Genomic DNA, 27686 nt, shown 5'->3' on the forward strand with positions numbered 1-27686 from the left:
TGACAACATTACATCATTGCTTTTATATTTTAGTCTTCTTGAAATGAATGCTAACATTGCATTTGCCTTCTCCATCACAGACTCAACCTGAAAATTGACCTTCGGGCATTCTGCTCAAGGACTACCAAGTCCCTTTGCACCTCAGTTCTTTTTGAATTTTCTCTCCATTTAGAAAATAGTTTACCCTTTTATTTCTTCTACCAAAGTGCATGAGCATATACTTCCTGACACTATATTCCCTTGTATTCCTATTTTATGAATAAAGTGTATCGTGGGCACATGGCCAAGTGGTTAAGGCATTGGACTAGCTACCTGAAGGTCGTGAGTTCGAGCCCCAGCCGAGGGAACGTGTTGTGTCCTTGAGCAAGGCACTTAATCACACATTGTTCTGTGATGACACTGGTGCCAAGCTGTATGGGTCCTCATACCCTTCCCTTGGACAACATTGGTGTGTGGAGAGGGGAGACTTGCAGCATGGACAACTGCTGGTCTTCTATACAACCTTGCCTAGGCCTGTGCCCTGAAGAGTGAAGGCTTTCCAGGCGCAGATCCATGGTCTCGCAAGACTAACGGATGCCTTATTATCGTTTGGTAAAATAACCTGCAGTGAGTAAGAATCTGTTCAACTTTTTAACGGTACCAGGTCCTTCCGGCCCAAAGAGCCTGTATACACCCAGCTACCCCATGTAAGTAATTAACCTACTGCCCTGTATGTCTTTGGACTGTGGGAGGATACGGGAGGAGCCACAGGAGATCCACGTAGTCATGGGGAGAATGTACAAACACCTTACAGAGTGCTGGAGTTCAACCAGGTTGCTGATGCTGTAACATCGTTAGACGACTACACCACCCACATGTTTGTCAGCTCCTCCCCCCCCCCCACAGACTCGATCACTCATACACGCACGGTCAACAGTTTCCTATTGCCTACTCCACAGTCAGCCCACATGTCCTTGGTACGTGGGACCAGACCACCCAAAGGAAACCCAGGTAGTCATAGGCACAGCAGCAACCTCCACACAAAAGCACCAAAAGTCAGGGTTATATTATATTTCTTTATTATAATTTTATATTTAAAGATACAGCACAATAACAGGTCCTTCCAGCTCACAAGCCCACACCACCCAATTACACCCATGATCAATTAACCTACTAACCCATGCGTCTTTGGATTGGTTGAAGAATCGCATCGGGTCCCGGGGAGAATGTACAAACTCCTTACAGACAGTTGCGGGAATTGATCCTGGGCTGCTGGTGCTGAGATAGAGTCTCTATCAGTTTTGCCTCTGTGTTGTCAAAAAGAACCAAAAGTAATTCGAGGGGGAAAAGTCAGCGATTGGTTTGGGGCCTGGAAGGCACAGCCTGAGGGAAGAGTCGGGGCAGGTTCAATTGCAATGTTCGGAGGGTCACTGGAGAAGTAGCTGAGAAAGAAATTTCAGAGCTATCGGGAGAGTGCTTGCTGGAGTCAGAATAGACTCAGAAGGCTGAATGGTCTCCTGCCCGCTGTAAATGTCCTGAAATTTTACAACTGAGATGAGTCTAGGCTTTAAATATGCCCAAAGTTGGCAAAAGGCTTTGCTACAATCTGCACAGGCCATGGGTGACATGGTGTGACCACAAATGAGAGTGGCTAGGAGGATCAGAATGTAGAACACATCGCATCAACCTACCATCTCATTTCTTCACTTGGCATCCCAATCGGCCATTGGCAAACTGGACAGCCCAGGGCAAGCCTTATGCCAGAAGGAAGAGACACTGAAAAATATTGATTAATGTTGAATCATTTCCCCGGAAGACACAGACACGGTTACTGGGACGTTTGCAAAAGTGGATTAAAAGCATTTTGCAACATCAAATGACAAAGTGCATTGTAATCCATATTAAAAATCACCAAATTGCTCAAGATTACACACTTTCAATTGTGCTACCCGTTATCAAAGCTTGCACCTACAAACAGAGGAAAAGTATAGGTGCTTTTGCATTTGCTCACCACTAAACCTTGAATTTGACAAATCAAGAGAAATATTTCATGACTCTACTTCCATGGAGGCTGCTGAGTTTTTCCAGCATTTGTTTTTTTTTGTTTCAGATTTCCAGTATCTGTTGCAATTTTCATTGAGTGCCATCGAGACAGAGACAGAGGGACACCAGAGATAGAGGGACACAAACAAAGACAGATAAAGATACATACAGAGAGACCTTCATCATGTTTCTAATGCAAACATTCAAAGACAATATGGAGCCGAAGGCAAAGGAAGAGAAGGAATGAGCTGCAGGATGGGAGGCAAGTGAGATTGAATGTAGGACCAGAGGGCACAGTTTCAGAATAGAAGGACATCCCTTTAGAACAGAGATGAGGAGAAATTTCTTTAGCAAGAGGGAGGTGAATCTGCAGAGATTAATATGTTCATGATTAGTAAGGACATGCAGGGAAATTGATGGCTTTGTGATCAGTTTGCGGACAATACGAAGATAGGTAGAAGGGCAGGTAATGTTGAGGAATCCAGGAGTCTGTAGAAGGACTTAGACAAATTGGGAGAATAGGCTAAAAAGTGGCTGATGCATGGGAAGTGTATGGCAATGCTCTTTGCTAGGAGGAATAAAGGCAGACACTCTTTTATAAATGGGGAGCAAATTCAGAAATCAGTGGTACAAAGGGACTTGGGAGTCCTAGTGCAGGATTCCCTAAAGGTTAACTTGTAGGTTGAGTTAGTGGAAAGGAAAGCAAATGCCTGAGGATTTATAAGGCATTGGTCAGACCGCTGTTGGTGTATTGTGAACTCTTTAGACCCTTTATTAGGAAAAGATGTGCTGGCATTGGACAGAGTCTAGAAGAGGTCAATGAAAATGATTTCAGGAATGAAAAGGTTAAGATATGAAGAGTGTGTGTTGGTTCTGGGCCTATACTTGTTGGGTATATTTAAAGTGGAGGTTGACATGTGCTTGATTAGTCAGGGCATCAAAGGTTACAGGGAGCAGGCAGGAGAAAGGGGTTGAGAGGGAATGGCCTAATTCTGTGCCCATGTCTTATGGTTACCGGAAGAAGGCAGGAGAACGGTGTTGAAAGGGAAAAATAAATCAACCATGATCGAATGACAGAGCAGATTTAAATGGGCCAAATGGCCTAATCCTGCTCCTATGTCTTATGGTCTTATTAATTGACCAAAGTAATGAATAGACAAGGCAACAAAGGAGCTGGCATGAAGCAAAAAATGTCTGGAATCCCCAACAGCCTACTCTCATGTCAAAATCAAGGTTTCACACTTGTAAAGTGCCAAGAACCAACTCCCCATGGATGCTGATTGAATCCAGAATCTATTAATTTTTAAAATTTCCATATCCACCATTGATTAAAATCAAAACCTACTCTTCTTGAATTGTTACTCTTCGAGGACAGATTATTAGTGGCTCAGCATTCCTTCCCCCAGCATTATGGCCCGGACTAAAGTAGGGATAGAGTCTCTCGGTGAAGCGGTCAGTGAAAGTGAAGATAAGGGTCTTGTCATCTGCGTTGTAAAAGGAAATCTTCCCTCCTTCATAATCCAGGCAGACTTGAATCTTCTTGGGTTTCACCGGCAGATTTAAGTGCTTCCATGTCTCCGTAGCAGCCCTGTATTGGTTTCCATCCCTCAATGCTATGAGCCAACATCCATTCCTTGGATTCAGGTCAATGACGTCTTTCCTGTTAATGGATTCTGCAGCTAGGCCCAAGTCCCAGTCCGTCTTTCTGCCCACCACCACTTCCCAGTGGTGCCTCCCTGAGCTGTAGCCTTCGCAGCCAAGAACAGAGAGGCATGGATCGAATCTCTCTGGGCAGTCACGGAGCGGCTGCTGCCTTTGCATGGTGTGACTGACGCTGCTGAACCCCTCGGAGAGGAGAAGATAAGGGTGAGCGGTACAAGGGTCCAAGATGACAGGAGCTGGAGACATGGATTAAAGCAAAATGCAAGGAAACATTACTTAATGGAACATGCATACTTGGCAAAGATAAATGATAAAAGAATCTCATGATGTGTAAACCAGTGAGTCAGAACTGCAAATAAGGCTTTATCACCATCAGCTACAAGAATTAAAAAGTGATGTAAATAGTATGTCAGGCAGTTTCTATAGAGGAAAAAAAAAAGATAATATTTTCGATCAATGACCGTGGAGATAGTCATCGAAGATAGGGTGGTAAAGAGAGCAGTGGGTACATTGGCCCTCATAAATCACAGTATTGAGTGCAGGAGGTGGGAAGTCATGCTGTAATTGAATAAGACCTTGATGAGGCTGAATTTTGGAGTATTGTATGCAGTCTTGGTCACCTACCTACAGGGAAGGTATCTGTAAGACTAAGGAGTACAGAGAAAATCTACAAGGATGTTGCTGGGGTTTAAGGCCCTGAGTTATAAGGAAAGGTTGAATCGGACTTCATGCACTGAAGAGTAGGAAAATGAGGGATGATTTGATAGAGGTGTATAAAATTATGAGGGATATAGACAAGGTAAGTGCAAACAGGCTTTTCCCACTGAGATTGAGTGAGACAAGAACTAGAGGTCATGTATTAAGGGGAATACAAGGGGGATCTTCTTCACTCATAAGGTGCCGAGTGTGTGGAATGAGCTGCTTGTAGAAATGTGGATATGGGTTCGATTTCGACATTTATGAGAACTTTGGATAGGCACGTGGACGCGGGGGGTATGGAGGGCTATGGTGCAATTGCGTGTCGATGGGACTAGGCAGAATAACAGTTTGACACAAACAAGATGGGCTGAAAGGCCTGTTTCTTTACTGCAGAGCTTTATGACTAGTTCCATCATAACTTCTTGACCAGAAACACTGGTTCTTTTTCTTTCCCTGTGAAGATGAAATTGATGACTTTGTGGCCAAGTCTGTGGATAGGTGGTGGAGCAGGTAGTGTTGAGGAAGCAGGCCGTCTACAGTAGGGCTTGGATAGAGAAGGAGAATGGGCAAAGAAGTGGCAGATAGAATAGTGTAGGGAAGTGTATGGTCATACACTTTGGTAGAAGGAATAAAGGCAGAGTCTATTTTCTAAACAGAAAGTTAATTCAGTGATTGGAGGTGCAAGGGGACTTGGGAGTCCCTACTGCAGGATTCCCTAAAGGTTAACTTGCAGGATGTGTCTATAGTATGGAAGGCAAATGCAATGTTAGCAGTCATTTCAAAAGTACTAGCACATAAGAGCAAGGATGTAATGCTGAGCTTTGTAAGGCATTGGCCAAGGCTGCATTTGGAATATTGTGAGCAGTCTTGGGCCAAATATCGGGTGAGAAAGGATATGCATGTATTGGAGAAGGTCCAGAGGAGGTTAACATTAATGATCCTGGGGATGAAAAGGTAAATATCTGAGGTGCGTTTGATGGCTCTTGGCCAATACTCACTGGAGTTTAGAAGAATGAAGAGGGATCTTATTGAAACCTATTGAATGTTGAAAGACTTAGACAGAATGGATGTGGAGAGGATGTTTCCAATAGTAGTCTAGGACCAGAGGGCACAGAGAACCTCAGAAGAGAAGAATGTCCATTTACAACATCAGGAATTTTTGTAGCCACAGTGTGATAAATCTGTTCAATTCATTGCCACAGGTGGCTGGACAGGCTTAGTCATTGGGTATAGTTAAAATGGAGGTTGGTAGATTTTTGATTAGTAAGAGTGTCAAAGATTTTAGGGAGAAGATGGGAGAATGGGGTTGAGTGAGGCCCTCCAATGTTGGGGTCGACTACAGATACTGCATCCTAGCTCCCTGTTATATGCAAGTCAGGGTCGTTCGATACGGAGTGCAAGCTGCCCCCCCTCCACGCAGCTGATGAACACATAGCAATGGCAGCCTGATACAGTTTGGCCCCAGTGGCACTGCAGGTGTTGCCAATCAGCCTTCAACTCAATGTAGGACTGCCTTAGGAATTCCTGCTCTAGAATTTTCCTTGGGGTCTCAAAACCTTCCCCATGAGTGGGTATAGTCCCAGGGCAGCGGAGGTTGGAGATCAGTTTTCCTTCTCTTAGGTGAGCTGCCAAACACGGCTGCTGAGCCTTATCTACCCGAAATGAGGTTGGGAGTGAAAGTAAATCTGTCCTGATCAAATAAGCAGCAGACTCGAGGGGCTGAATGGCCCGATTCTTCTCATGTGTCTTATGCTCTAAAAGGGTATCATGAACATTAGGTCTGTTTCTCTACCTATGCATGCTGCCTGACCTGCTGCGTATCCCCTATGCTTTCTGTGGTTTAGCCTTCCATAATCTGCATGTTTTTGCTCTTCAATTACCATCAACTTCCATTGAATTGGATTCATTGACTTTCTTCGTTTCTGAGTCCCACAAGTGATAATTTTAGACGAGTTAAGATTTGGCACAATGAAAAGGATATCATTCAATTAATTCACACATTTCATTCGGTGAGTATGTTGCTAATGTCACTGAACCTGTGATCCCAAATTCCTCCAGGACAGACTGAGGTGACGTCCACACTAGACTGGATAATTTTGAAAACGCCGGTTTCGTGTAAAAACGACAGGCATTCACACTAGGCATTTTTAAAAATACATCTGTCCACATTAGAACGAATATTTGGGCGAATCTCCTCCTACTGGGCATGCGCAGGACACAGAAAACAAGCGAAGAGGAAACGGTATACTTGGTGTGCGTTTGTCCAGTTACAGACTAGAAAAACTTAAAAGGAAATTGCCAAATGAAAGACTTAGTGCGTGTTTGCCCAGAAATATTTCCTACAGCCATAGTTTCTTCACCGATGAAAGGGACGACAGCTACAACTAAATGTAATAAGGCTTGTTAGTTCCTGGGCAAAAGTGACAATTGCACCTATTGAATGTTTGCCCAAGCAACACATTAATAAAGCACCTTGTTAAATATATAAAACATGTCTGCATCGGTGTTATCTTGTATTTCCATACAATGTTACATTAGGCTGTTACACACCTATTGTCAGATATTGTTGTGTTGGAGGTTGCGTTCAAGAAAACAATGAAATGCCGCGCAGCCGCCACCATTTGTTGCAGCACGTCATGACAGCGGTTTTAAAAATAGCCGGTTACCCCGTACACACTACGCCAGATATTAGGTGCTTTCAGGTTTGCTCACTCTGGAGAGCGTTTCTGAAAATCTCCGTTTTCAGGGGAGGAAAACGCCGTTTCATGTGGACGGAGGGTCAAAATGAAGGAAAAAAGGCTTCGGTTACGGATTTATCCGGTCTAGTGTGGACGTAGCCTCAGAATCTATAGCTCTGGTAATGGACTGACTTTGTGTGCATTCGTAAAATTTGAAGGCTAGGAAATAGGTCATGCCAGGCATTCAGCAGTGAGGCTAATGGAGGAAATGCCTGTGTCAGTCCTAATACAAACATAAGAGATTCTGCAGACGCTGAAAATAGAGCTGAACACACAAACTGCTGGAGGAATTCGGCAGGTCAGGCACCATCTATAGAGGGGAAGTAGACAGTCAATGTTTTGGGCTGAGGCCCTTCATCAGGACTGGAAAGGATGGAGGAAATACATCGTCTTGGTGCTTGTGTGTGACACAATAGCACTGAGAGGAAGCAGGTATACAAAGCAGGAATGCCAGCCTTTCCTCATCTCCCTCTCTGCACTTCACTAGTTTGGCATGGAAGAGTATTCGAGGAAGAGAAAAAGATTTAGAATAAACTTAAAAGACAGTGGAAACCACTTCAACAGGAACTTAAAGATTAATTGAATTTTTACTTTATTTAAAAATTAAAGAATCGCTTTACTTGTCACGTGTATATGAAAACAGAGTGAAGTAAATTGTTAGCATCAATGACCAACACAAGGATGTGCTGGGGCTCATGGGGTAATATGGTCATAAAAAGTTTGCTCAGTTAGCTGTGTGGTATGATAAAACTCTTGAAAGCCAGGAGGCAATGTTATTTCAGGAAAGAAAAGTACTGAAGGACAAAATAGTTCACGTAGGTGTATATTTTAGATTTGAGCAGGATTTTCTTTGGAAGGAACTTGCTCAGCATATAGAGTAAACAGAAAGTGTTAAAGATTCTATGTTGAAACATAGAATGTATAAACTTTTGTGAGTATAGATACACAGATTCCATGATCTCATGCTTAGAAGAATGGTGGGGGGAGGGGGAAGAGGGAATATCAAATATTAAAAAACCTAGATAGAGTGGATGTGGAAAGAATGATTCCAACAGTGTGGAAGGCTAGAACTAGGAAGCACAATCTCAGAATCCTTTTAGAACAGAGATGAGGAGGAACCTCTTTAGTCAGTGAACGGTGAATCTGTAGAAATCATTGCCAGACACGGCTGTGCAGGCCAAGTCACTGAGTATATTTAAAGCAGGGGTTGATAGGTTCCTGATCAGTAAGGGTGTGTCAAAGGTTAGAGGAAGAAAGCAGGAGAATAGGGTTGAGAGGGAAAATAAATCAGCCACAGTGGAATGGTGGAGCAGACACAATGGGCTCCAGTATCTCATGGTCAAATAGAAGATTTCTTTACTCACTTTTCTCACCACCCTTAGTGAGGTAAGTGGCAAAGTCATCAAAGACGAGCTGGTCAGGATATGACCAAGAATAAGCTGATGAAAATGGAAGGGCAATGGGACCTCTCTGTTGGGAGCTACCAAGGGCTCAATCACCTCTTGCTCTGCTGCAGTGAGTAAGTTACACCCAGTGCGATTTGGTTAGTTGAGCAAATGGAACAGTTGTGGATCAGGTGCTGCTGCTGCCTCATGGCTCCAGTTCTGACCTTTGAGTATCTCTGTGCGGGGAGTGTAGGTTCCACCTCCACCTGACTGCTTGGATTTTCCTCCCATCCCCCCCAAAGTCAAGTGGAGGCACACGAGGCAATTGCCACTCCATGTTTTAGCAAAGGAGTGAGGCAGCAGAAAAGAAATTATGGACCAGTTAGCCTGACCTCGGTGGTTGGGAAGATGTTGGAGTCAATTCTTGAGAATGAGGTCATGGAGTACTTGGTGACAGGACATGATAGCACAAAGTCAGCATGGTTTCCTTCAGGGAAATTCTTGCCTGATGAACCTGTTGAATTCTTTGAGGAGATTACAAGTCAGACAGATAAAGGGGTTGTAGTGAATGTCGTACATTTGGATTTTCAGAAGACCTTTGACAAGCTGCCACACATGAGGCTCCTTACCAAATTAAGAGCCCATGGTATTACAGGAAAGTTACTAGCATGGTTAGAGCATTGGCTGATTGGTAAGAGGCAGTGAGTGGGAATAAAAGGATCCTTTTCTGGTGCTCAGCAGGGGTTGGTGTTGGACCAGTTATTTTTATGCTGTATATCAATGATTTAGGTGATGGAATAGATGTTGCTTTTTTGCCAAGTTTGCAGATGATACAAAGATTGGTGGAGGGGAAGGTAGTGTTGAGGAAACAGGAAGGCTGCAGAAGGACTTAGTCAGATTAGGAGAATGGGCAAGAAAGTGGCAAATGAAATACAATGTTGGAAAATGCATGGTCATGCATGTTGGTAGAAGTAGTAAATGTGCAGATTATTTTCTAAACGGGAAGAAAATCCAAAAATCTGAGATGCAAGGGGACTTGGGAGTCCTTGTGCAGAACACCTTAAAGCTTACCTTGCAGATAGAGTCAGCGGTGAGGAAGGTAAATGCAATGTTAGCATTCATTTCAAGGGGTCTAGAATATAAAAGCAGGGATATGATGCTGAGGCTTTATAAGACACTAATGAGGCCTCACCTTGAGTATTGAGAACAGTTTTGGGCTCCTTATCTAGGAAAAGATGTGCTGGCATTAGATAGGGTTCAGAGGAGTTTCATAAGGATGATTCTGGGAATGAAATGATTATCATCTGATGACTGTGCTTGTACTCACTGGAATTTAGAAGGATAAGGGGGAATGTCATTGAAACCTTTCAAATGTTGAAAGGCCTAAGACAGAGTAGACGTGGAAAGGATGTTTCCCATTGTGGGGGAGTCTGGGACAACAGGGAACAGCCTCAGGAGAGAGGGGCGTCCATTTAAAACATGGATGCAGAGAAATTATTTTAGCCAGAGGGTAGTGAAATTGTGGAATTTGTTACCACAGGCAGCTGTGCAGGCCAGGTCATTGGGTGTATTTAAAGCAGAGATTGATGGGTTCTTGATTGGCCATGGCAAAGGTTGTGGGGAGAAGGCCGGGCAGTGGGGTTGAGGAAGGGAAAAAAAGGACCCGCCATGATTGAATGATGGAGCAGACTCGATAGGCCAATGGCCTAATTCTGCTCCTAAGTCCTATGCTCTAGTGGAGACTGCAGATGCTGCAGTCTGGAGCAACCAAGAATCTGCTAGAGGAACTCATCAGATCGAGCAGCATTCATGGGGATGAGGGGGAGGGAGGGGAGGAGAGACAGGAATTGTCCATGTTTTGGACAGAATCATTGCATCTTCCCGACGGCATCTGGTTGGTAACCTCATTGACCATTACAAGTTATTCCTTGTGTGTAGCTGAGTGGTAGAATCTCAGGGAAATCTATAGAAATATGGTGAGAATAGGTTGCAGAGGAAGTAGGCCACCAGTGGGATTGCTCTGTGAGCCAGCCTTGCAGCACCTGGTTGAAATGGCCTCCTAAGCCTTCAGGATGTGTGGAATGTTTTCTCTGATGCTGGGAAGGATACTTTGCTTCTGCGACACATACCTGTATTGATCACGGTCAGCATCTTCTTCCAGACTCTGTACTGGAGAGAAGGAATGGAGTTTCCCACATTTACCACGGGACAAGCCTTGACGGGATTGTTGGCAGCTCGTTTCACTCTGTAAGAAGAGATCACCAGTGAACTACGTGAAATTTGCAGGTGCTGCAAATCTGCGGCAACACACTGAGTGCTGAAGAACTTCAGCAGGTCAGGCAGTGTCTGTGTAGGGAAATGAACAGTGGACGTTTACAGTTGAGCCCTTCACTGGAAAGAAAGGGGCAGAAACCAGAATAAAAAAATGGGGGAGGGGGAGGAGCAAAAGTTGAAAGCGATAGATGAGACAAGAGGAATGGTGGAAAGAAGACCTTTACTTCTCACAAGTACATTGAAACATACAGTGAAATACATAATTTGCATAGAATCAAATCAGCTGGGCAGAACGTATTGCTATGTTCCACACCAATATAGCACACTAACTTGAACCTGTACATCTTTGGAATGTGGGAGGAAACTGAAGCATCCGAGGGAAATCCACACCGTCACAGGGACATACACATTCCTTACGGACAGAGGCAGGGATCGAATGCCAATCTAACAGCTGGCGCCGTAGTAGCATTTGGCTGATCACTATGCAACCCCTGCCACGGATAGGCAGGTGGGGGAGTGGGGGTGAAGTGAGAATCTGTGAGGTGACAGCCGGCAGATGCAAAGGGCGGAAGAAGATGGAATCTGATAGGAGAGGACTTATGCCAGATTTGTACACAAAATAAAGACTCAGAGTAAACACCTAACCTGTAGCCTTCCTCTGCTTCTGGCAATTCCTGCAAGAGGACAGAAAGAACAAAAATTGATTTTATTTATTATATAATGCAGATCAAGTCCTTTGGCTCAATGAGCCGCACCACTAAGCATCCCTCCATTTAACCCCAGCCTAATCACAGGACGATTTACAATGATCAGTTAACCTACTAGCTGGTACGTCTTTGGACAGTGGAAGGGAACCAGAGGACCCGGAGCAAACCCAGGTACTTTCCAGATGGATGTGCAAACTTCTGATAGATGGCACCGGAACTGAACTCCAAACTCCGATGCCCCGAGCTGTAGGAGTGTTGCACTCCCTGCTACGCTACCACCTCGGAAACGATATTTAAGAAAACAGAGTAGACTCCAGGTCCCTTAGTGCGAAGTCTACCAATGGCCATAAGAGATAGGAGCAAAAGTAGGCCATTCAGCCCATCAAGTCATTTTTTTTGAATACTACAAAAAATGGAAATTATATTTTAGAATACATTTCTCTACTTTATAATCCAGGATATCATGTTTTAGACACCAAACTACCTCATACTTTTGGACATTAGTGCTAAAATGTAACCATGCCAATTGCATGTGTCCAAACAAAATAGTAAAACATCTTTTTTTTCTCCTTTATTTCTTTGTTGCTGAGGGCATTGGCCCCTCCCTGGTGCAGACATCTGTGAGCAGCAGAAACCCACATTCATTCAATTCTGGTTGGTTTATTTAGCTTGGTTTTGGTAGTTGAATGAAACAAAACCACCCGTCATTGGAAACGCAATTAGTTCGTCTGAAGCAGGTGGACTTCATTGCAATACAGTGGGTCTGGAGGAGGGGTCCATGGCATAAAGAAGTTTGGGAAGCCCTGGTCTAAACTTAGTAAAAGGTAAAGATTAAAGATAAGCTTTATTTGTCATATGCACATTGAAACGTCAAAACAGACCAACTGTGTCAACGACCAACATAGTCCAAGGATTGTGCTGAGGGCAGCCTGTAATTATCGCCCATATAGAAGGCCCACAACTTACTAACCCTGTGTACGTCATTGGAACGTGGACGGAAACTGGAACAGCCCGAGGAAGCCCACCTGGTCACCTGGTGAATGTACAATGCCCGTGCAGACAGCAGCGGGAATTGAACACCAGTTGGTGTTTGCCGGTACGGTAAAGTGATGTGCTAACTGCCACCCCCGAGAAATGGCGAACATCACCGTAGGTCAGGCTGGAACCTGGGAGACTGACACTCTGAGCAAGCAGCAATCCCTTCCCCGCCACTTTAACTGGAAAGGAAGCCAGTGACTCCTACCCTTAGAAAGTTGACTTCGTCCATTTCACTCAGCTTCTGTTCAAGCTCCTGAATGGTGGCAGAAAGCGATGCAATTTCTTCAGTTATCTTCTCGATTTTTGCCTTGGTTGCCTGACACTTTTTCTTCTTTTCCTGTTTCAATTTTTTCAAAGCCTTTCTCTCCTCCTTACAGAGAAACTGATGAAGTTTGTCAAATGTTTCTTTAACCTGTTTCTCTGCCACATTGGTTCGCTCCTGAGGAAAGACATCAAGACTTGGATTTATATCATCAACACAAGAGATTCTGCAGATGCTGGAAATCTTGAGTAACACACACATAAAGCTGGAGGAACTCAGCAGGTCAGGCTGCATCTATGTGGGGCGGAGGGGAATAAACAGTCAATATTTTTGGCTGTGACTCATCATCAGGACTGGAAATGAAGGGAGAAGAAACCAGAACAAGAAGGTAGTGGAAGGGTAAGGAGTACAAACTGGCAGGTTCAAGGTGATTCACCTCCTCCCTCACATCTATTCAGGGCCCCAAACAGCCCGTCCAGATGTAGCAACACTTCACCTGTGAATCTACTGGGGTCATTTATTGTATCTGCTGCTCGGACCATGGTCTCCTCTAACATTGGTGAGACCCAACATAGACTGGGGGACAGCTTTGTTGACACCTCACTCCATCTGCAAAAAGCAAGATATCCCAGTGGCCAAGCATTTTAATTCCTATCTCCCTTCATATTCCAACATGTTGGTCCATGGTCTCGTCTACTGCTACAATGAGGCCTCCCTCAGATTAAAGAGCAACAGCTCATGTTCCTTCTGGGTAACCTCCAACCTGATGCATGAACATCGATTTCTCCAATGACCATTAACTTTCCCCCCATCAGCCTTTTGTCTTCTTCAGATCCCCACTCTGTCTTCCCCCCCTTACCTTTTCTCTTCTCCTCACCTGCCAATCACCTCCCCCGGTATCTCTCCTCCTTCCCTTTCCTACTCCCCAATCAGATTCCTTCTTCTGCAACCTTTTCACCTATCACCTCCCAGCTTCTTATTTAATCTCCCTCCCCCTCCCACCTGGCTTCACCTATCACATTCTAGCTTGTTCTTCTTCTCCTCCTCTTACTCTGGTTTCTTTCCCCTTCCTTTCCTGTCCCGGTGAAAGGTCTTGGCCTGGAATGTTGACTGTTTCTTCATTTCTGTAGATGCTGCCCAACCTGCTGAGTTCCTTCAGCATTTTGTGTGTTGCAGGTGATCAGTGAAACTAGGTGAGGGGGAAGGTGAATGAAATAGGAAGCTTGGACAGGGTAGGTGGAAATGGAGAAGGAATCTGAAAGGAGAGGAGAGTGGACCATGGAAGAAAGGGCAGGAGGCAGGACACCGAGAAGAGAGTGACCAGAATGGGGAATGGAGAAAGAGAAGGAAGGAGGTGGGAATGAGATTGTCTGCCTGACGTCACTGGTCACATAACCAGGACCCAGATATCCAGGGGGGTGGGCATGAAGCAGGTGCTACACCTTGCCCAAGGGTGACCTGGTGGCAGCTGAGGGAAGGAGTACCTTACATCTCCTTTGGTAGAGATATATCTCCACCCGCCAAGCTGGACTCTTATAAGATCATAGAACACCGGATCAGAATTAGGCCATTTGATCACGGCTGGTTTATTTTCCCTCCCAATCTCATTCTGCTGCTTTTTACCCATAGCCTTTGACAGCCTTACTAACTAACAGCCTGAAAGCCTCTGCTTTAAATATACCCAATGACTTGACACGCATAGCCGTCTGTGGCAATGAATTTCACAGATTCATCATCCTCTAACTAAAGGAATTCCTCTTCAACTCTGTTCTAGGGGGATGTCCTTCTATTCTGAGCTGTGTTTCCTCCCCACCCCAGTCCTAAACCCTCCCACAACTGAAAACATCCTCTGCACCCCTACTCTAACTAGACTTTTCAAAATTTGGTAGGTTTCAATGAGATCCCCATAAATTCTTTAAACTCCAGTGATTGGAGCCATCAAACACTCTTCCTACATTAATCATCTCTGGACCCTATCCAATGTCAGCACATCCTTTCTTAGACAAGGAGCCCAAAACTGCTTGCAATACTCCATGCTATCTGACCAATCCTTTTATAGAGCCAAGACTTGGTTGGTCAATTGGTTGGTCAAAGCCAATGGTTGGTGCAGCTGTAACGAAACTCAATTTCCCTCGGGATCAATAAAGTATGTCTAAGTCTATTACTTCCTTGTGCTCACACCCCTAGAAAAATAACTGTCAACCTCTGCCTTAAAACAGATTTCACAAAATATGCCAATGAAATTAAATCTGATTCTGACAAGCATACCCAGAGACCAAACCTGCACAGCACTCTTGGGTAGCATGTTCCAAAGATCCACTGACTATGGGTGACCACAGATAACAAAGATAGTAATCCTTAGTTTCGCAGTAGTTTGTTTAGTTATAAAGGCAGAGAATGAGGACTTCCAGCCCTACTGGATGTCCTCATTCTGACCAGTTAGTAGTTCTGCTGCCCTTGTTCAGCCCAAAACCATCCAAGCCCTTCCTCTCCATGTACTTATCCAAATGCCACTTACATGCTGCACTTACACCCACTTCGATCACTCTCTCTGGTAGCTCTGTGTTAACAAGTTACCCCTCATGTCTCTTCTAAGTCTTTCCCCTCTTGTATTTCTTTTCTAGTTTTGGACTCTCCAAGTCTGGGGAAAAAACATTCCACCTTCTGTAAACTTCTTTGAGGTTACCCCTCTCTCTTTTCCAGGCACTCCAGTCTAGGCAGCATCCTCAAATATTTCCCACATCCCCCTGCAGCTCAGCAATGCCTTCCCTACTACATATTATGCTTGTAACAGTGATTTTATAGCCATTAAACTTACTTGAATAGTGGTTAGTGTTTTCTCATAGCTCCTTTTTGAGGTTTTGCATTCATTCTTCCTGTTCTGGAGGGGTCTCAGCAATGCTTTCAGCCGTTCCTGGAAGGAGTATGGCATCTGCTAATTATTGACCATTTGTGGTGAAATTAGGTATTTATAAAATCAATGATAAGAAACAAAACATTAAAACCTATTCTCATCGAAAACACGAGTGCTAATTCCATGAAGAAGCCACTCAAAATGCCAGAGGAATTCAGCATCTATAGAAGGGAAAAGAGCTCCCCACCATTGAGGGTATCTTCAAGAGATGGTATATGAACAAGGTGGCACCCAACACTAAGAAACCTCAGCATCTAGAAAAAATGCCTTCTTCTCATCAGGGAATGGGTACAGGAGCTTGAAGACCCGCAATCAATGTTTTAGAAATATCTTTTTCACCCCCAAGTTGGTGTAGTCTTTCACTGAGTCTGTTATGGTTATGAGTCTATAGATTTATTGAGTATGCCCACAGGGAAATGAATCTCAGGGTTGTATATGGTGACATACATGAAACACTTTGATAAATTTATAGAATAACTGGTAGAACGTTTTATGTCTTGCACTCTGCGCTGCTGCCACATTTCAGGATATAGTCATAGTAAACCTGATTCTAATTTAGCTGGAACGTCTCTGCCCTACACAGGCAAATAGTGGTCTGGAAAACCTGGCGGTGGGAAAGGGGCACCTTTATGTGACTTTTAAAAGGAGAAGGAGTAGGAGGATACACAGTTCTGTTCTTCCGTTCTACTGTTCTTCAGTAAAAGAAAATGAATTTCTGGGACTTCATGCAATATCTCGGATAGGGCGCATATGATTGGATAATTCCACTGTCAATCAAGCCCAGTGAGTCAGATTACTAGAGTTCAGATATGTTACCTCCTATCCTCCACCTATTTCTTTGATAGGGAGAAGTTGCCGAAGTTCATAAATTATGCTTCTCCCCTTTTTAAAACAGATTGTTCGCTGAAATGTGCCAGTAAAGACTCTGTTGACCAGAATTTCCCACTCGCGAATCAATGAGTACTTACTAAATATTATTATTATGATGAAAACATTCTAGAAAGTTCCACTGCTATTGCTGCCCCCGCTCCACAATTCCCAATTCACTTTGTATAGATATCCATATTAAAGTCGGGCCAAGAAACCGGAAGGGTCTGAGCGATAAATTCATTTCCGAGAATGCGTCAGGGTTTGTTTCAAGGCCTCACCTTAAACTCTTGGACGGCTTCCTGAGCAACCACCACATCATGGTTTGTGTGTTCGTTTGAGCCCCGGCAGAGCACACAAAGGAGTTCCCTGTCGGCCTTACAGTAGAGTTTCAGCGGTTCCTGGTGTTTCTGACATCGTTGCGGAGGGCAGTCTCCACCTACCGACTCCTGTTGATGGTCGTTCGTGCGATCTCGGTGGGAGAGTGCATTCTGCACGGCCGCCTCTTTCTCTCTAATCTCCGGTCGACAGGCGGGACTGCACATCGGCAGGTAAATCAGCGAAAGTGATTCTCACAGACACTTGACAGATATACCGAACTGGGTCTCAAACCGGCTGTCAGATCCTGCAGAATACCATTCAGTGCAAAACACTTCCTGTCCAGGTTATCGACCACACCCTGAGTTTCGATTCCCGCTGGCAGCAATGAAATAAATGTTAAAGAGGCGGAGTTGCACGGCTCCCGGAAACAAGTGCAAATAGTAAAGAAGTTTGACAAACCTCCAGCGATGCACGGTGGAGATGATCCAAACTGATTGCTTACGATCTGGTATAGAAATGCCAATGGCCAGGAACGGAAAGGACAACAGCCCAGTGCCCCACAGGCAAAGCCCTCCCCACTAATCAATATATTTACATGGGCTACTGCCACAGGAAAGCAGCGTAGATAACTTCAATAACCGCAAGCAGGACCTACAGACTCACTTTACAGCTCAGTTCTCGGTATTATTTTTAGTTGCATCATTTGTCTTGTTTTGCACATTGATTGCTTGTCAGGCTTTGTCTGTTACTGGATGGTTTTCGTAAAATTCTATCCCCCCCCGGAAATACGTGCAAGAAAATGAATCTCAAGGCCATTCATGGTAATATGTATTATCAACTTTGTCGTCTGACTGCACACATCTGCGACCAAAGGAAGCAACATTCCCGCTGGAGCACAGTGCACCTACAAAACATAAATCACATAGTGCACAAACCAAAATATTACCATAAATGAGATAATAAAATATTTAAAATGCATATAGTATGAGGCACAGGTAACTAATACACTGACCAGACCTTGGTGTTGACAGGGTCTCACAGCCTGAGGGAGGAAGCTTTACCCTAGTCCCGGTGCTTCGGTACCTCCTTCCTGACAGGAATGGGTCAGAGATTGTGGGTTGGGTGATAGAGATCCTCAACAACGTTTTTGGTCTTTCATTGATTCTGCTATGGTCATTATTCTATAGGTTTATTGGGCATGCTGACAAGAAAATTAATGTCAGGGTTGTACATGAGATTGTCCAGATTAGAGGATATGTGCAATAATGAGAAGTTGAAGAAACTCGGGTTGTTTTCTCTGGAGTGTTTAGTGGGGCTTATTACTGATTTAACTAGCTCAAAGCATTGCAGATCCAAGGTCCCCTGCTGTACAATTCTGTTTTATGTAATATTCACTGCTTATTCAACTTCCAAAGGGTCAGCCTGTTTCTCCCCACACAGCAGCAGAGCGTCTTCAAAACCGCATTAATGGAAACCATAACTCTTACCATGGGGGTTCACACAAATCAATTCAATAAATACAACTTCACAGACCTATAGAATCCAGCTATAGATACAATGATCACCAGCTCACCAAACTGGACAGAAGATTCACAATTAAGCACCAGTTCACCAAATGCATTCTCAATCATACAGAATTGTCCATGGACATACAAGAAGCCATTTTGACAACCTGAAAGGGCAATGTAGAACAGATGTTAGGTGCTACAAATGAATCTCATTTTCCTTCCTCCAAAACCTGCTAGGACATGGATAATTGACAAGGTCACATGTAGATAACATTCACAGCTCTGCCTCAGTCACTTTCATCACCTCAAACTCATTCAGGGCTGTCCATAATTAGGCTATTGTTTTCTAAATGCTCAAATGCTTAAGAATTCCCACCAATAACATGAGACTCCCCAGACTGGTGTTGGATTAGAGCTGAGGTAGTTGTTATTGTTATTCCTTGCACTTTTCTCTTTCTTTACACACACTTGTGTTTGTATAACCCTATTTTTCTGTAGACTTTTAACTTGTATATTTGATTAATTTTAATGAAAGTTTATTTATCTGTGAAGCTGAAGTGTGATTTAGCTGTACCTCCAGTTCCTTGACACAGTTTATCACCTGGGTGGACTTCCCACAGGTGCAGGCATCAGGGAGACCTTCGCGCTCCCTGATCTCCCATGTGTTGCAGGAAGAACATTCTGCTGCCCTGACTATCATTTTTTCCTATGCTAGGTCAAAAAGGAAAATAAAAACCTTGCCTTCTCCTCACTGAAGTCTCTTGAAGCCTCAGCTTTCACACTCCTACATTGATCCACCCTAAAGTGACTACTCTACTTCGCCATACCTTCCTTTTATGGGTTGAGTTGCCACACACTTAAGCAGTCAAAACATTTTCCAAAACTAGTTGATTCCTCCTTCTTCTATTTCCGCTGTTTAAATGCATCTAGGTGTATTACAGCCCTCCACAGGATGTACAATTATAGAACTTCAAGGAACTCAAATTCTTGAATACAACCTAGTCTCATGTATAAACTGAATAATAAACTCTTCAATCAGATGTTGATTCTCTTGGTGGCCAGAAATTTAATAGAAAAACAAAATAAATTTAAGCCAGATAGCCTCTTGAACAACATGCTTCTTTCAATTTCTAAATCGATTACAGCTCAGCAAAACACAGACTGTCTCTGGACTACCACAGTCACATAAGGATGTTTTCCTATTATCTTTAAATAATAGTTTAACCCACAATGCCCCAACCTAAGTCTTGTTAATTTCACCATATTTCTACAACTTAAACAGTAACAGTCAGACCTTTTTAAACTAGTGAGTGACTAGAAAAATAATGCCTGCCCCTTAATTCATTTTTCCAATCCTCCTGCCACTTTTCTATACCTTTTTTAAAATCCTACTTCTCAATTCTGCTCTGCCTAGGGGAACTCTGATTTCTACTTGCCTGCTCCGTAAGGAAGACTTTGCAATGCCATCCACAATTTCATTTTCCTCCACCCCAGCATGCCCAGGTATCCATGAAAATCAAACTGCACAACCCATCTTCCCTACTCTAAACACTAAGAGAATCTCAATAACTATGTCAGGACGAGCTTTTGATTTACTCCCTTTTATAGCCTCCAAGGCAGCAGCAGAATCCGAACAGATGATAACCCTACGTGGTCGAGAGTCTTCTATCCACCATAAGGCCCAGAGGATTGTAAATAATTCTGTTGCAAAGACAGACACACCTTCTGAAACCCAGTGACCAATCTTAACTCCAAGTTGAGACACATACATCCCAAATCCTGCCCTACTGCTCTCTGGGTGCACTGAGCCATCAGTAAAAATCTTCAGATAAGATCCCCATTTATTATTTAAGTATTCATTTGTGATCAATGCTGATGAAATTGCACTGCTTCCTTGAAGCTTGAAAAAGGTCTACTTCTGGTTCTGGAAAGAGCCAAAAAGACAAGCAAATTTGGTCAACTATGTCTTCCTCAGTCATTTTCAATTTCACAGCCCAGTTATTAACCAAATCTAAAAATGGGTATCTTTTAATTTTACTTTGCCTGTCCGAGTTCCCCTGCAAAAGACTCTTTTGTGGATAGCTGTGATTGAACCTAAAGCCAAAAATCACATTTGGACTTGGAAGCAGAAATCCTGAAACCCCATTTATTAGCCCAGTTTTCAACTGATCTTAAAGCCTTTTTTACCTGACTTAATATATACTTGATGTTTCTTCCTCTTTTCCAGATTGCACCATCATCTGCAAACAATGATTTGCCAAATCTGTCCCTACCTGATCAAAGATATCATTTATCATGACATTAAAAAGAACTGGACTAATGACACTTCCTTGAGGGGTACCATTACCTATTTTAACTGACTTGGAGCTTGTTCCACCTATTCTTACTTAAATTGGCCTTTTCTTAAGGAAATCTTTGATCCAATTAAACATTCTACCTCAAATTCCCATATCATAGAGTTTAATTAATAAGTCATCCTTCCATAAGCGAGTCATATGCTCTTTCAATATCTAGAAATACACTTACCATTACTTTTCTATTTTGAAACACTATATTAATATCACAATCTAAAAGGGCAACAGATTCCATTGTTAATCTTCCAGTTTTAAGACCATTTTGATAGGCAGCAAAATGTCCCTTATTTTCCAAAAAAATAAACAAGTCTGTTGGTGACCATTCGTTCCATAATTTCACAAAACACTGATGTTAAAGCTATAGACCGATACGAACTAGAAGTAGACATGTGCTTACCTGGCTTTAAAACTGGAACTACCACCACATGCTTCCATTCTACTGGTAATTTTCCTTCTTTCCACACAATTAAACAAGGTTAGAATTTCTGTTAATACAGAGTCATCTAAATGCTTAAGCAATTCATAACAGTCCATCACTTCCAGAAGTGTTTGAACCTGATTGGACAGCTTCCTGTAATTCCTAAAGGGAAGAAAACAAATTTATGGAGCTATTATCATCCAAACTCCTGTCCAATTTCCAACTTTCCTTTAACACCATTTCCTTTCTCAAATCACCTAACTCTCCAGAACTGTGTAATGCTTGGAACACCTCTACAAACATATCAGCCTTTTGCTTATTGGTTACAGCTTCAATATCTCCATCCAGTAAAACTGGGATAGATGGTTTCCTATATATCCCTGACATTCTGTGAATGATTGTCCATAGCTGCTTTATAGGTGTCTCAGGGCTCAGGGTTCCACAAAATCTTCTCTAACTATCCCTCTTTGCATTTTTCAATTACTCTCCTTGCTACTGCTCTTTCCTTTTTATACTCCATAACATTATCTAACACTGGGTACTTTCTTAATTTCCTATAAGCTCTATTTCTGTTTCTTACTGCTATATCACAATTTTTATTCCACCACAGAACTAGTGCTCGAGCCTTAGGAACATTCTGTAGCAGAATAGTCAACTGAGCAACTTTATGAATTAGAGAACAGAGAGATTCATTCCAATCATCTATGGAGCCCTTGCTATTAATCTCTTCTATTATATCCACAGCTTTCTCCTGGTACTCATCCCAATGGGCCAAAGAAAAATTATATCTAGCAGACCTCTCCTCAACTTCTACTATCAAATTTCTGCCAAATCGACATATAGTGATCACTTCCTAGTGTGCATCTGTCCATAACATCCCATTCCCCAACCCTAGCCAAGTTTGAAGAAGTGATAGATAAATTTAAGTGACTACAAGTATTCTTTACAATATTAATTCTTGTAGGCCTTCTGTCATTTAGGAAGTACTATGTTTGTATTTATCTAGAAACTCCTGTACTACCACACCATTACTATCTTTACTTTCACTATTCACTATTTATTTTTACTTTTTGATAGATATATGGACAGGAAAGGAATGGAGGGTTATGGGCTGAGTGCAGGTCAGTGAGACAAGGATAGGGTAAGAGTTTGGCATGGACAAGGGCTGAGATGGCCTGTTTCTGTGCTGTAATTGTTATATGGTTATACTACCCCATATAGGATTATGGGCATTGAAATCTCCAACCCAGATTACTGGGTATTTTACCTTATTCATAATTTCATCCAAATCTGATATCATATTACTTGGATTATAAAAGTTAATCAGTTATTTGACCGCAAGAGCTCCAAACCTCCACAGCCAAAATTTCAAGGTTAGATTTAAAAATCAAGTCTTCTAAACTGGAGTTCCTGTTTTTATGAAAGTTGCACACCCTCCACCAGATTTACCTGTTCTGTCAGCTCTCAAACTATCATATGCAGGGATCACAAAATCTAAATGAGGCTTTAACCATGTCTCCTGTATACAGATCAAATCAGGCTTGTCTTTAAAAGTGCCAACAAATCTTTTAAATTCTTGACCATTTGCAGATAAACTTCTTGCATTCCATTGTAATATTAAAAAAACATCCAAATACTAATTATTGGCCTCTTCATCCACATGAAGCTCCTCCATACTCTGATCCCAACAACTGAGAAGTATTCAGTGATTGTTTGTCTGTCATATACTCATGTAATTTTTCCAGCAAAATCTGTTTTATATCAAGGAATCTCTCTGCAGCTCCAACAACTACTTTTATCATATCCAACCTCTTAGCTGTAGTTTTAGCCCCGACCAGTACATCAACAACAAACGCCAAGACTCTAGTCATCAACATGCCTGAAGGAACCATAGTTGGAGAACTCAGAATGAACTGACTCCATCATTCCAATCTTTTCCTTACTTATCCTTTGCTCTCTATCAACTTTCTTTACAGCCCCAGCACATGATATTTTTGTTGGATATTAACATCCTGAATCTGCTTTGCCTTACTGAAATACTCACATCCTCTGAACGCCACTATATGGTCCCCTCCAGTTACTGCATTTAGGCACCACTGCCTTACATGCTTTAATATCCTGATCCTCTCCACATTTCATATATCTTCTTTTACCTCAACATGAACCAGCAACATGTCCAAATCTCTGGCAATTATAACAGTGTAAGGGAGGCTTAATGTATTCTCTAACTTGATAAGATATGCACACAAGGTAGACTCTAGTTAGAAGAACATCACCTGTTAAAACAAGAACAGGGGAATCCCAATTACCACCTTCTCTCAATTTTAGTCATTTGGCTTCAATCACTCGACCACCTTTAATATTGTCCAGAATTTCCTTTTCAGTCATGCCAGACCAAATACCATACACTACCTCCTTAATGCCCTTCCTTTGGAGTAATACACTCCACTTTCCCATCCAATTTTCCCACCATTTTAGCACTGTTATATTGGTCAATATCTTTGCAACAAATTTTCAGCAATCCATTAGACAAAATCTTGGCCTAGAATCCTTTACCCATTTGGTTCTCTAATGCTGCTGCCACTTTCAAAGGATTAAGGGCTCTAAATCCTCCTTCCCCTTCCTTCTGACCTTTAATTTTATACAGAACCATAAATTCCTCCAATTCACCCATTTTCCTCAATTTGTTGTCCCCCATTACTTCAGGTCTTTCACTTGATGCACCCCTTTTTTGGCTACCATTACTTCTGGAGTATTCCACAGTCTCCCACACTCCTCCAATCTCACCCCCCCCCTCCCTTTTGCAGCCATAGGGTACAAACTAACCCTTTCCAAACTACTAGGCTCCTCCACACCAAAGTCCCCACTCAATCAATGGCCCCAGCTGCCAGTCTGGCCCAACCCCAACTCCCAGCCGGCAGCCCAGCCGCAACCAAGAAGCATGCAGCCAGCCCTTGGCCAACCAACACAGCCCATCTCATTTACCACTGATTCCACCCCCCCCCCCAGTTGATTCCTCCTCCTCCTCTTTCGTTTGATGGCATTTGGCAACCAGTTTTCAGTGCATTACCGCCACCTGCTAGACTTGTGGTGTTCCAACCAAATATGTCCTGGAGTTCTCTACTTTAGACAATCTAGTTCAGCCTGCAGTTCTCTATTAGCATCACTCAATTCCTCATAAATCCTTAATGCGCTCATTAGATAATGCCGCAAACTGCTATTCTTCCCTAATTTTGTCACATTTTCGTGTAGTTGCATTACCTCAATTACATTGATTTCATCTACATCACTTTTAAGACTAAAATCGTCTTGTTAGAGAATAGTAATTACCGCACATTATACTTTTAAAATTGCTGTTTTTCCAAGTCTATCTGCTTTTTCAGGTTTTCCTTTTCTTGGATCGTTGTTCGTCCATCGTTGACGTCGATGAAGACCTCGACACCATTATGATGGTGTCGAGACTAGCACGTGATTTGGATTTAAGTGAGTGAGAGTTGCGCAGCATCAGCCTCACTCTCTCTTCCCAATTCCCATCTGGGTCCAGTGGCAAGACAGAGTCTAGACGGCTGGAGACGGGACTAGGCGCAGTGGATGACCAGGACGTCTTCTGTGTCTTGTCCTGCTCTACACGTTCCATGACGCTTGCAGAGACCGCCTTCTTGACCGTTGGACCTTCCATTGGTCTCGTCCGCTCAATCCGCCGGAGTCTGTCTTCACATGCTGGGATAGACAACTCCCTATCTCACCGAGGGTTTGAGACCCGTCGGCTACCCTCACCTGGTTTAGCCGGCTTATCGAAGCCGTTGCCCGGGGTATGGCCGCTGTCGCATGCAAACAGCTACGGGGAGCCACAGGTAAGAGCTGAGTGTCAGGTGGGGACCAAAGGTGGACTAACCGCCCTGAAAAGAACGCGACATGTTCCCCCACCAGAGGTGCTACCCCTCTCTGACACCCCATACACCCCTCTTGGATCGTAGACTGCAGTTGTTTACTGAGACCTCGGAGTTCTTCTTCATTTGCTTCCATGTTTTCATTTTATAATCTAAATGTAGATAATTCACTTTGCAACAAATTCATTTTCCTTTTGTATCCTTGTAATAATTTCCTCCATTTTCCAATCTCTTTCCAACTCACCGTTGTTCTTGCCGGGTACTTCTATTTGTTGTTGGAGTTCTGCACATTTGCCCTGGGGTTCAACCATAAAAATCTGAGGATTTTCCTCAAGTTCTGAAACATTTCTTAAATTCTTGACCATTTGCGATAAATATACTGCTATTAAGATTCCATCTCCCCTGCCTGTGAACTGTTGGATCCTCCATTCAGCGTTTCTTTGACTACTTCCCACCCAATCCCTTTAATACAAAGATACTTTTCTGTAGACTTGAGAAAATTTAAATTATCGTCAGTTCTTTTGCTTGTTTGCGCTGAACTATTAATTGCATCCACCATAAAAAGCATGAAATCCTTTCTACTCATTAATAGTGTATCCTTATTTTTCATATTACAGCTCTCAATTCACCAGTTTATTATTCCCAGTATTTGTTTGCTTGACATCCTTTTCTTTCACTGCCTCTGCAAAACTGATTCCTTGAGTTACTTTTACATATTGTATCTCAGCCACCTTCTTGCAATAAATGCACCCTCGATAGGCTGCGCTGTGTTCCTCGCCACAGTTGCAGCATTTCAGCCTAGCTCTCGCTTCACATTTCCCATATTCATGTTCTCCAGCGCATCTCCCACATCTGTTTTCCTCTGCAGACCGCCGCAATGTGCCCGAATTTCTGATATTTATAGCATCTTAAAGGCGGTGGTATATATATTCTAACCGCATAACACATATACCCTAAGTAAACGTTAGTCGGCAAACTCTCTACATCAAAGTTAATCATTACCAATTAACTAACACTTTCCCCCCCATTTCTTGTGACTTTCAAACGTATGGCCTCAATAATTTTTGATCCTTATGTTCTACTTAATCTCATCCATAGTAACTTTTGTTGGTATCCCCAAAATAACTCCTCTAGTCCACTTTCTATTGTTGGGTATTGAGCATTGTACTTCTTTGCCGTCTATTTTACATAATCTTATCACTTTACCTTGCTGAGAACTATCCCGACAAATCACTAATAGTGATCTATTTCATAACATCTTTGCTCCTTTAATCTCGCCTATAATTTTGTTGAGCATCTTCGTCAAACGATTCGGGTTCCAATCACCAAAAGTCTTCACTTATTTTTATAATTGCTTTAATCTCAATTTCTTCCATTGTTTTGCTGTGCTGTTTTGATCATCCGCTGACTCCTCAGAGTTTGATAGCCCTACCTCTGCTTTCTTTTCTTCCCCTTTCTATTCCGTTCCTCGGCGGGACCTCTATCTCTAGTTCACTTCCACTCTCACCAAAAACTTCCTTCAACAGCTTAGCTCTTTCCTTGATGTTCTCCTTCTCCAGTCACAACTCCTCCGATCGGCCTAGGCTTCCTCCTAGTTGATTTCTGTCTGTATCTTGTTTTACGGCGGTTGGCATCCAGCTTAATGGTGCATTAGCACCACCAGTTGATTTTTCCCCTCTATTGGTCAATTTATATTAGGCGACGTAAATGTAACCAACCGCTCAATGCACCAATGGCATCCTTTGGGGGATTGGTGCTCCAATTTTGCTCGTAACACGGGATTAATTACGAGATTTAATATCAGCAGCCGGTTCATTTTATCTTTAACTTTAACCATTTGGAGACCGTTAATAAGCTTTCAGAAAACCAATTGCCTTGATGTCAAAAAGCGTTAATAAGCAGTTAACATGACAATTCCCAAGCGGAAATTGGGAGGAATTTGTCTGAAAAGACTCCCCCCACCAATAATGCGTGAAATTCTTGTCCCCCGGGCAGCGATGCTCTGCCGTAAATGGATTTCACAATCACTGTCCAACAGTGATTTATTAATTAATTGGACAAGAGAGAATTGCTGAACCGTGGGGAAGATGGAACAAGCAAAATTAAAGCTCCTTAAGGCCCAAAATCAGTATCAAAATTAACGGCGTAGGCATAGAGCAAGTACAAGAAGTTTGTGTATTTGGGACAGATGGTCACAGAGAATGGGAAATGTGATACAGAAATTACACGAAGAATTGAGATTACAAGATCAAAGTTCTGGAGCCTGAGTGACGTGCTGTGTGGCAAGAGGTTGGACTTTGGGCTGTGTTGTAGAATTTGGAAATGGCTACGTCTGGAGCAGTCTGTTGCATGGAGTCGAATCATGGACCTTGTGCAAGGAAGCGCAATGACGACTGGAGGCATTTGAAATGTGGTGGAAAAGAAGAATACAGAAAATTAGATGGGTGATGAAGGTCAGTAATATGGAAGTGTTGAAGAGAGCGAGGAGAGAAAAGGAGTTGCTGAAGAATGTGCAGAAAAGGAAGCTGGAATATGCCGGGCACTTGTTAAGAGGTGGTGGACTGCAGAAATTGTTATTGGAAGGGATGACAGAGGGAAAGAGGAAGGCAGCGAACCACTTAGTACAA

General features: G+C 42.9%; 2 protein-coding genes across 3 annotated transcripts in view; one reads left to right on the forward strand and one right to left on the reverse strand.

The window, feature by feature from the left end:
• LOC140198462 (uncharacterized) overlaps positions 1-27686 on the forward strand; it is a 66558-nt gene that overhangs the window by 17483 nt on the left and 21389 nt on the right. The gene's annotated exons all lie outside the window — the stretch shown is intronic.
• Positions 1088-17411, reverse strand: LOC140198256 (zinc-binding protein A33-like). 2 transcript variants are annotated; one of them, XM_072259314.1, is made up of 6 exons: positions 16850-17411; positions 15606-15719; positions 12731-12964; positions 11426-11454; positions 10636-10751; positions 1088-3920 (listed from the first exon to the last, which is right to left on the reverse strand). In XM_072259314.1, the coding sequence occupies exons 1-6, from the start codon at positions 17111-17113 to the stop codon at positions 3364-3366; spliced, it is 1314 nt and encodes a 437-aa protein (XP_072115415.1). In that variant the 5' UTR covers positions 17114-17411; the 3' UTR covers positions 1088-3363. The 2 variants fall into 2 exon arrangements, with proteins under 2 accessions (XP_072115415.1, XP_072115416.1); XM_072259315.1 differs by having other exon boundaries at positions 15606-15701; positions 16850-17409.

The sequence above is a fragment of the Mobula birostris genome, chromosome 5, assembly GCF_030028105.1.
Source record: "Mobula birostris isolate sMobBir1 chromosome 5, sMobBir1.hap1, whole genome shotgun sequence".
NCBI lineage: Eukaryota > Metazoa > Chordata > Chondrichthyes > Myliobatiformes > Myliobatidae > Mobula > Mobula birostris.